Source organism: Ammodytes marinus (assembly GCF_949987685.1).
Source record: "Ammodytes marinus genome assembly, chromosome: 17".
In the NCBI taxonomy this organism is placed as follows: domain Eukaryota; kingdom Metazoa; phylum Chordata; class Actinopteri; order Uranoscopiformes; family Ammodytidae; genus Ammodytes; species Ammodytes marinus.
Window position 1 is genome coordinate 21,058,521 of NC_137221.1, and position 11,283 is coordinate 21,069,803.

At 43.2% G+C, this 11,283-nt stretch overlaps 1 protein-coding gene across 1 annotated transcript in view; it reads right to left on the minus strand.

Moving 5' to 3' along the window:
- Positions 1 to 724: 724 nt before the first annotated feature.
- The window catches only part of LOC307263759 (SH3 domain-binding protein 5-like), a 13,085-nt gene continuing 2,526 nt past the window's right edge, over positions 725 to 11,283 (minus strand). The window contains exons 3-9 of the mRNA XM_080045002.1: positions 10,452 to 10,580; positions 5,028 to 5,192; positions 3,868 to 3,998; positions 3,516 to 3,558; positions 2,806 to 3,022; positions 2,244 to 2,654; positions 725 to 1,936 (exon numbers count right to left, since the gene is read on the minus strand). Coding sequence (XP_079901128.1) covers positions 1,761 to 1,936; positions 2,244 to 2,654; positions 2,806 to 3,022; positions 3,516 to 3,558; positions 3,868 to 3,998; positions 5,028 to 5,192; positions 10,452 to 10,580 — 1,272 coding nt within the window. The 3' untranslated portion in view covers positions 725 to 1,760. The remainder of the gene's footprint in view (positions 1,937 to 2,243; positions 2,655 to 2,805; positions 3,023 to 3,515; positions 3,559 to 3,867; positions 3,999 to 5,027; positions 5,193 to 10,451; positions 10,581 to 11,283) is intronic.

The window sequence follows — 11,283 nt, forward strand, 5'->3', positions numbered from 1 at the left end:
GGACTGGATGTAATCAAGTGAATATTGTAAGTAGAGCGAGTGTTATGATTTCACAGGTTTGGAATTTTAATTTCTACTGCTGTAATCATCCCGATTCAGCAAAACAGGTTGTTGTCACTTTTTGATATCGCTGCTGACAAGATCTTATTTAGCTAATCTGTTAGTTCAACTTTAAATGAATAGTTTGACATTTTGGGAAATGTGCTTGTCCACTGTGCTATTGTTTTTCTTTTGGTCTCTGTTGGCTGCTTGGCAACTAGGCTATTCATAGTTAAAAAAAAAATTGGTTTAAAAAGTCCCTTTGAAACCGAAAATCAATTTATAGCTTCAGTTTTGTGTACACAAGATATAACCTGTTGAGCGAGCTTTACAGGTGCCGGTAGTTCTGTCACCTTTGGACAGGGCTGGCATAGCTGTCACCTGTGTTCAGTGTTTGTGCTAAGCTAATTGACTGCTAACGGCACCTTCATATTTATTATCCAGGTAAGTAAATCTTCTCGTCTAACTCTCTGTGATGGGCGGTTTCGGTGATCGCAAGAGAGTTCATCCAGTAACACAGACCAACACAAGTATACGTTTACAGTATGAAATGTCTAATAGAGTCATTTCATACCACAACGTCCTGCTTAATAAGAGCACACAATTTTTGTCAATTTCAAAAATATTTCAAATAGATTTGTAGCCTTTTGGCTCAAACAGAAATCGTCAAAGATATCAGTTATGTGTAGCACGTTTATTGCTTATTTTCTGTTAAACAACAACAACAATAACCACAAAAACATTGTTCATATACAAGAATACAGGAGTATAAATATAGAATATCTGTACTACAGGGTAGTATTTTAAGCATTTCTCTAAAACACAACAGACACATCAACAAAACATCATTCGCTCAATCACCGCCCACCTCAACTGGTCGGCTGCACTCAAGAACACATTCACTCACTCACTCATTCACAAATCCAAATGGAAGACCGTTTAGTGTTTGAAAAGGTTCAGTCCCGTCTGAAGCCAGTCTCTTCTTGTTGTCCACAGAGGACTCCTCTTTGCATTCCACTTTCCTTTTCCTTGGCCACTATTCCTCGCTTCATTTGACACCCATGAGTTACGGGATTAGTTCAATAATCAAGGCATAACACGACATCATTTGGCCGCTTGTTTTGTCCCATTTCGACCCTCATATGAAGATTCAGATCCCAAAAAGCAGAGTCTCACTATTCACATTAATAGACATGGCCTCGTAGTGGTACCAACTGTGTAGCATATTAATGTCCATAAATGTTTAACACCAATCAACTTTGACACGTTAATATTAAGCTGTGGACAAGTTGCACCGGTGTTGAGAGGATTGACAGCCTCTGCAATACGCCCAAAAGGTTAGGACATTTAGCCATACTGCTCTACAACACACATTTTGTTATGGCACAAAATAGTAATTTTTTTCTTTTTTGATCATAAACTGAACTAGTGGAATCAGTTATCCTCCTTACCCTGCTCTCGTATATGTTTACAACACATCCACATGGGTTTACAGTTCATCTCAAAATGATGAACTGATGCACGTTCAAATACACTATAGCAACTTGAATATGACGTCATGTGATGTTTAGACAATACGGAGACATAATGGCAAGTTTGGACAGAGCCGAAGTGTGCACTGTTGCTCTCTTCCTCTTGGCCTGCATCCACATCTTCTGACAAAGTCCAGTTTTAAAGGCTTGAAGCTGGGCACAGTGAGTGTTTTTATGACAAGACGCCATTTAAGCACTGTTGAGTAGGAGAATGGTAGTGGCCGGGCTGGGAGAGGAGACTTCAGTTTGATCGTAATGTGGGCCTTGTTCATCCCCGGAGTCCCCTTCTTGCTTTAGTGCTACAGTCAAGGTAAGCTTCTTCATACCAGCTTCTAGCGTCGCCTCCGCTCCCTCTGCTCTGTCACCTACAACACACACACACATCCACAAAAACAGATGGTGAATTAAATCTGCATGTTAACAAGGGTTTGTTTAACATCACATTTACCAAAATGTGCTTATTTTCTTTCTCCTCTCACGAGAACATTGATATCTCATGTTAGCGTACCAGGACTCGGGACATGTATAACCCTGACATAATAACCCTCTCGGAATGAAAAAAAGTATAAGCATATTTTAAAAACAGAAAATAAACTTCAACACTTAGATGAAGAGTCGCAACACACACACACACACATATACTGTATACACCTTGATGCAATGACAACACACCTCTCTCCTGGTCGCAGTCTGGAGAGGAAGCTCCACTGCACTGGCTGCGAGGGCCCAGGAGGAGAGGTGACCCATGCCCAGAGTCGCACACCGAGTCTGGGTCCAGATCAGAGCTGCTACAGGGGCTGACTAGCTCCAGGCCATCGGGACAGGAGGAGGAGAGGACAGAGGAGGAGGGAGGGGAGGAGGAGAGGTACGGGCTGGGTGTGTAGAGCGAGGAGGAGGGGTAAGGGCAGGGTGTGTAGAGGGGGGAGGAGGGGTAAGGGCAGGGCATGTCCAGGGGGTTGGAGGCAGAGGAGGGTGAGGATGGTGAAGAGGGCATGGCCAGGGGCGAGGAGGTGGAGTGAGGGTCAGCCTCCTCCTCCGAGCTGCTACTGTGACTGCCCTCTTCGTCAATTGATACGGACACCACTGTAGACACACAGACACACACACATACAGATATCCACATTAAACATGCAGACACACACACACACACAAGATGCTTCGACAAAACCTCATAATGTGGATGGATGATGTGGATGACTATTTATTTCTAAGATAATAAAGTCGTACTACTCACTCGACAGACCGTCCGAGTCCCTCTTGAAGTTGTCGATGTCCTCGTTGCCTCCGTCCCCCTCGGCCCCCACCCCCTGCTCCCTGGTTCCCATGGCCAGGGAGCGGCGCTGGGCGTGGATCTCTTCAGAGATGGTCTCCAGGCTACGGAGCGCCCCGCGGTAGTCGGCCTTGGCCACCAAGAGTTTAGCCTGACGCTCATCCACAAGGCGTTTCAGTTGCTGTGAAAAAATAAACATATTTTTACTAAAGCTGTGTTTACATTTGAATTATATACATTTTCACACACAAGACAAGTGTGTCCAAGGTGAGTATGTCCTTTACACATGTCAAGGGCACGTAGGCAGGTATTCCCAAACTAACATGACTAAGCTCTGTGTAGCTCTGCTGTATAGGCACAGTGTTTTTATAGTTTGAACTAAATGCTAACGTCAGCATGCCAAAAGGTTCACAGTAACAATGCTGATGTTGATTGAGCAGGTATAATGTTCATCATCTTAGTTTAGTGTGCTGAGTATGCTGATGGGAATGTCATTAGTTTTAAGTTATCTGTGATAAACCAATGTATTGATTGGTCATAATAAATTAGACTTTTTTTTTGTTAAATACTAGATGTATAAAGGTATGTATAGAGGTATAAACTTCACTACCTTTCATGGTTTAGCTAAAAGTAGCTACATTTAAATAGTTTAAAAAGTCTACTAACGTACATACCTCAAGCTGTAGATAAAACTTGGATTTCAGTTCGAAATACGGCCTGCAGGGGGAGAAAAAGCAACAAAAAAAAAGAAACCTGAGGATGAGTGTGGGGAGAAACTTTGCCTGCTGTCACTGGAGAAGCTGCTGGCGGAATAACACTCCTCTGTGAGCGGTCACATTCCTTAGCTCTTACTAAAGGGAGTACACCCCAACACTACACAAGCAACACATGAAACATCTGGACTGCATCAGATGACATAAATGCAGCCCCACTTTTCTCACACTCACACACACACACACACAAGTGAGGCCCTGGCAGAGGGGAAATAAAAAGGAAACATTCAGAGTAGAAACAAAAGGTACAGACCTGGATTTGTTGATGGAGCGTTTGAGTTTCTTCTCCAGCTGCTTCATGTGGCTGATGCAGGAGTTGTAGTTGGCTGCTGTTTTCCTGTGATCGGCTTCACAGCGAGTTCTCGCCTGCTCGGCCTCCATCACCTGAAGAGATCAAGAACGGTTTCATTTTCTTTTGTTGCATATTGCGAAAACTATACCAAGATGTTCAACTACTACATCTGGTCACAATTTCTTAGTGTGCAAGCCAGCGTTTTTTGGGGGGGATTCTTGGATTTTTGGGGCCCACAATCCTCAGCAAAGCAAAAGTTATGTAACATCGGGAAAACACACAGGGGATGTAACGGATATATAAGCAAGAGAGAGACAAGTTCATGGCTCTAAGTTATGAGCTACAATATAAAAGTAATAGTACGTCCCAATTGTATGCCGACTGCATGCAAACTAAATACTTTTCATGATATGTTCGGTGTAGTATAGTAAAAAGAAAGAGCCTGTGATTTGGAATGCAGGGCTCACTGCTTACTCACTTGCACCCCTATACTATAAAAACCCTTCTATTGGCACTGATCCGAATCAGGAACTAGTTGTTTATAATGTTGCATACCGTGATGGAGAGTGTGGCTGGTGTGTTCACATGACTTCCAACACAGGTATTTACAATGCTTCCAACAGTTGGGTCTGATCACGGTGGAAACATGTTCACACTACATCCAACCAGATTTTTTGCAAGCGAGACCACCTCTTCAACAAGGCGTCGGCCCAGTTGTTTTGGTCCTCACCCCAGTGCAAAAGCTGTTAAGGCCATTCCCAAAAGAACTGCACCACGAGTGTACAAGAGGGTTTGATTCAATTCAACATAACTAACCAATGCTTAAGTCTATCTTTATGGATTTGTGTTGCTGTCTAGTTTTTCGGATGCTTCCCTACACTCTGCCTGGGTTGTTTGTTTGCTTGTTTCTGACTAATAACCTTTTGTTTACAACTGCATGCCTTTCTAGTTAAGAACTTGCCTTTTTGAACTTCTACCTTCTACCTGAGTCTTTCTCTTAATCTGATCTGCCCGGAAACGTAACACATATCTCTGCCTTTGCGGTCCCTGAAGCACACACACACACACACACATCTTTTCATTGAACTCATCATGTCTTTGCATCGTGTACATCCGCGTACCCTCTTTGTGGCGTGGTTGAGCATCTCCTGCCAGGCCGAGTCAAACTGCCGGCTGTCCTCCTCCAGCAGCCTCTCCTCGGCCAGGGCGATGGTCTCTTTGGCCGCCCGCAGGATCTCCACCGCCCGCTGGAACTCCTGGGTGGCCTTCTGGGCTTCAACCTGGGCCTATGGAGTTTCATAAGACAGGCGTATGGTTTATATAATGACATGTAGTGTGAAAGCCAATAGCTATTGTTCTGTGCTTGAAAATACTACCTATAGCTTTCAGGTGTTTAATATTACTGGCACGGAGGTTTTAATGATAAACAGAGATTTGACTCAATTCTGATGTTATGAGAAGTGTGAGAAAGGGTGGAAAAGCTACATTGTAACTATAGCGTCAAACCACTGAAAATTCCCCCTTCTTGTTCTTGATTTCAACCCAGCGTTTTTTTTTTTATCTCACATGGCAAAAGTGCAACACAAGTGCTTGTCCTGCTTCCAATGTGGGTGTCTTCCGAGAACTTTACAAGCGTATTTCCTCTGTGGAGGAACCGTGGTTGATTCCTTATGAATGCCGTAGCGGGAAGAAGAGATTTTTGCATCGCACGCTCAGAAACACAGAAACAGAAATGCGCCATGGACAAACAGAAGCTTTGTCACTTAGAAAAGCTGACACGTTGACAGTGGGCTCATTCCCTCCCACAGTCAATAGGAGGATTATTCCCATCATACTGCACACATAGTACTTGGCCCCACTCTCTCCACTCACACTAAGACCTGAAGGTCAGTGCAAGACTGGGCATTTACAGTTACTCTTATCCGATTTCCCTGAATTACGATAACATAAGATAAAGAAAAATCATTTTGGTACAGCAATTCATCATTTGTAAATCTAATGGAGGTCTTGGAAATAGTTGAAACTGAGCTGTCGGCATCACAAGGATTTAGTGTCAACATTAGGGGGATATTCGATGAAAATGTCTTAGACACATCTGGAACATGTCTTCGACGATCACCGTTAAGAGTATGGTATCAAACAACATACTGAAGATAACCCAAATAGACTGAAGATTTTTTTTCAGAAGAGTGTCTTTCAAGACAAGGCAACAATGTGAAGCCATGGATGAGATGCATATTATTCATAATGCAATACATATTGATTCTGAAGTTTTGAAGAATGGTCCAAATTCCAATACATTATGCTCCTTCTTTTTCACCCAGCACTATCCATCGCCGTTATATATTAATTTACATTTTTAAGAAATGGTTTATAGCAGCAACTTCAAAAAAAGGTCACAGCAAAACACTGAACAATTCTGCTCCAAGTTATCTGGCGGATCATTTTACTTGCGACAGAGACATCCAGAATTATGCAACAACAGTCTGTCCTGTTGATATACTTTTCCTCTAGTCCTTTCCGTATGGGTTTAATGGGACACTCCCCTTCAAACGGAAGGGGAATGTGTTCTTTGATTTGTCCTTGACTTCCAATCAAATGGAAGGAAAACATTTGTTGCAAGTGGTGTGTGATTTTATAACCCCCCCACCCCCTATCCTGTTCTAACTCCATCGTCAATCCATTTTGACGGTGTGCTACAATGGAAACAAACTTGCTGGTCTAGCTTGCTTTTCTGTCCTTGAGGATTTTGAATGGATTTTTGTAATGACATTGTTGCAGCTAAATGGCCATTTTGTAACAATGAAATAAAGCGATCCATTCATATTAGAACTGTATTGTGTGAAATACAAAGTACTTATTGTTGACGTGTTTCCTTAAATCAACAGATGGGGGGGGGGGGGGGGGGGGGAGAAACTGGACCTACGTTTTAACTAAATGGTGAACACAAATACTTGAGTTATCTGAAAAGATAACATTAAGGCTAGTGGGTGTGTGAGAGCTTTTTTTTCCACTCAAAAAGGTTACATCCTGCGTTTGGAAACAATGAGAGCCGAGAGAATGAAATAGGGACAGGCAAAAATTCTGGCGCTTCACACACCAAAACATTGAGCTTCAGCATGTGCCTGTATGATAAATCTTACGCAATTGCGATTTAAGCTCTCAAATGAGTTATTTTAAAAATGTCTGGGTAACAAAACAATATTTTTTTTTCTCCACCTGAACACAATCTCTCTTTTAATTTTAACATTAATTAATAAACTTGTATGATAACAATAATTGAATATTTCTAAACACAACTGAAATGAAAGAAGTCAAGGTTTTTTTTAGAGACATGCTCACTTTCTACACATTTCTCTTCTAGTGAAAGTGGTTAGCAGGAATATTCCGAAGATTAATAAACTTGTATGTTAACATCCTGTGGGTTCTAATACCTTTGAAAACGGTATGACAGAGATAATGGCGGTATTAAAATCTTGACTCTTTCATACCGCGTTATACTTTCAAACTGGTTATCGTCCCATGCCCTAGCTTCAGCACACCGAAATACTAGAATACTATAGAGCTGAAGGGAACTGAAGACTTGGCAAAAAAATCTCTGTTTAGTGTGTCACGTGGAGCGACACATTTCACATCAAACGGCCTAAACAAAACAGACTCCCAAAAGGTCTGTGTAGTGGTCTCAGCTGTTTAGGACATCTCGTCTCACAGCCTTGCCTGGGCTTTTCTGTTCCATTAACCCCTGTAACGTGACCCCGCCTTGTCACCCTCTGACATGTCTGTGATAAAGGCTCCAACAGTGACGTCAGCAAGCAAAGGTCTGCATCTTCTCACGCAAATTGAGGGATCGTTTCAAAAAGTCAGCCATCTTTGCTGTCGGTTTTGGTGTTGTGATAGTCAGGATCAAAATAAGATTATGCAGTTGAAATGTAGACACAATACATACCCTAACAAGAACAACATTGTTATATAGGAATAGGGAGTAAATAAATATGACATATATGAAATATGCAACATGTACAAATCAAAAAAATACTATAAGTGTAAATATTGTGTCAACAGCTAATTGTGAACATTCCAAAAGTCTGCTTTTTTTGTTATGTGTATTGCAGTGATATCTGAGTGTTGCAGTGGTGAGATATGCTATCCAGGGTTGTCAAGGGGCCCTTTATAAGAGGTGAGGATACAGAGGAAGGGAGTAGTAAGATAGCAAGTTGCTCCTCGCTTGTAATCTGTTCGTTTGACTGGCTGAGATGAACCTCTCTTCTTTGTCCCTCGTCATTGACCCATATCCCAGGCTCCGCCAAGAGTGTGTGTGTGTGTGTTTGGGGGGGGGGAGATGGGGGGCTGCAGGGATAAACAGAAGGAGCATGATGGATATTTTATGAGTAGAAAGCATGAGCGAGGAGAGACTATGACTGAAGCTATCCATCAATTGTTTTTTGTCAAGCCGGACATAAAAAAAAAAGTCACAAAGAAGAGCCCGTCATCACATAATCAAATCAAAAGATGTTATAATTCATATAGTTACCTTTCTCATATATTCATAGGGTCAATACCGAAGCCTGACCAAACACAGGACCAAGTCAAAGCAATGTTTTTTTTATAACTATTGCAAAACACAATTGAGAAAGTGACAAATCTGCAGCACCCTTGTGAGTAACACGCATCAAAAGCCCAGGGGACACACTTAGTCGTTATCTTTACGCCACAAAGACCTGCTGTGCTCGGGACAGCATGCAAATGACCAGCTGCATTGTTATCAGTAAATTAACTTGATGTCACGGAGCCCACAACTTCAAATGACTCTCTCTCTCTCTCTGAAGGCAAACAATACAATGGGTTTAGGCTGAAACGCCACGACATCCTGTCACATGATATATGCATGAGTGACGCCTGTTTGTATCATCCTGCTAATGGTCCAAGTGTCAGAGGCTGTCATCTCTGTCTGTCACATGTGTCTGTAGACCGAGGTGACGCAAACAGAGTGAGAGAGAGAGAGGGTACAGAGGGAGACAGACAGCCAGACAGACACGCAGGCAGTGGTGCAGAAGAGAATGCTGGGTAAATAAAGGACAACAAAAACAACAAAGAATAGGACAGTAGACAGGCAGATTCCTATACACCAACCCCCTAGTCTGCTGGAATGTAAAGGGGTAACATGAGGGGGTTGGGGGCTGGGACTAGCTACTGGGTGGGGGGTAGGTTCAGTGTGTGTGTGTGTGTGTGTGTGTGTGTGTGTGTGTGTGTGTGTGTGTGTGTGTGTGTGTGTGTGTGTGTGTGTGCATGCTCTGGTAGGGTCACTGAGGGTAAGCATATGAATCCCTTTAAAATGGGTCATGTATTAAATATTCATCCATGAATCATTACCAGACAATAAGCCGGTTTAACTTGAGGCCTTCATCGGCTTTGCTCTGTTGAGTCCCCCTGATCATATACACACGCACAAACGCAGACACACACACACACACACACACACACACACACACACACACACACACGCATACGTAAGGCTACACTTGTGAAGACACTCATTGCACCTTACCCTAACCCTAACCATCTAAATGTATTGCCTAAACCCAACCCTAACCCTAACCTAGGAGGACCAGCCAAAATGTCCTCACTTTTTAAAAAGGTCCCTAATCCTAGGGTATAACTCCAATCAGTACTTCTCACAAAAAAAAGTGTTCATGTACACACACACACACACACACACACACACACACACGCGCGCGCGCGCGCACACAAATCCTTTGACGTGAGTGTAGGTTCCAGCAAAATTCTAAAATCCTCCCAGTAATCCCAGACCCCTCTGGCAGGTACCTTGTCATATTACAGCTAGAGATAAGCAAGGACACATGCACATACACAGTCTATTTAAGTTTGACAGCTCAGCTCTGACACACAAATGTCAGCATTCAGATGAATGACGCATGGGCTTTTTCCTCATTGGCGGAGAAGAGGGGGGCGCTGGACTCAAAATATGTTGGGGCTATCCAATCAGATCAAAGCCTGAATGGGCTGGAGCCATTAGACAGTAAAAGGACACGCTGCAGAGTTTGACGCACAAACCATCGCTTCACATCTGCCTGCAACAGTGCAACTAAACGTGAAGACACAGAGACCATATAGAAGCAAGTCAGATTATAACAATTATGCCCGGTCCAGTTTCAGACAATTCCTCCTGTGTGTGTGTGTGTGTGTGTGTGTGTGTGTGTGTGTGTGTGTGTGTGTGTGTGTGTGTGTGTGTGTGTGTGTGTGTGTGTGTGCGTGTGTGTGTGTGTGTGCGCGTGCGTGTGTATGTGACACTTTTCTAGCATACAGAGACAAGACGGAGATAAAAATAGACGTCACGTGAATGGGCTCCCTTACGGTAAATATATTAAGCTGAGCTCTTAAAACATTTCACCGCTAATCCTCCGTAAACCTGCCCTGTCTGCAGACCTCAGAGTCACTCCAGCTTGTGTGTGTGTGTGTGTGCGTGTGTGTGTGCGCGTGTGTGTGTGTGTGTGTGTGTGTGTGTGTGTGTGTGTGTGTTTGCGTACCTGTCTTGCTACTTTGCGGGCTTCCCAGTACGGCTTGGATTCGTCCACAGCTCTTCCGATCTTCTTCACCTGCTCATCAAGCTTCACTGTGGCTTCCACCAGCACGGCACGAAACCTCTGCCGGCAGTCCTACACACACACACACACACACACAACACATATACAGTATATATATACAGGCATTTAGCATTTAGCTTGTCATAATATTGCATTCATACATTCATGGTCCCCTAGAGGATTAAACCCTGCTGACTTTGTTGAGCCATTAACCCTAATGATTGACATTCACATCCGCCTCAGCTACTGTATAACTGCCAATGTTAGCATGTTGCAACTGTAATACAGTATCTAGCTGTTGTCTTGGTAGGCTATTATAAGGTGGTAGAAGATGTGGTGTATGTGTAGGCTTTTTATATGCATGTGCAAGAAACTGTGGCGAGTGTGCATGCATCCTTGATACTGCACGTTAACGGCACCTCATAGTGTTAAGTTGAAGTGTTTTTGCGTGCGTTTTCTTTCGTGTTTTTCTCCGTGTTTTAAGGGTTAGCCACAAGTTGACTTCCCTTCCCCTGCTGTCCTGCTGGCGCTGAAGACTTTGGCTCTGTGCCTCCCAAGCGGCTCTTCTAATTGGAGTCATCACTAAACCATTAACCCAAATACAAGCATGTGCACCGACGCACACACAGCAGCTGTAGCTCAGTGTTCATAATTATCCGGTTTGTTTTTGTTTGTTCTTTTGCCCTCAGAGTAGTTGAGCTGAAACTTGAATACATTTCTTTGGCTGGTGAAATGTTGAAAGTGTTTGTGAGCAAAAGTGGCGACATCTTTGTGT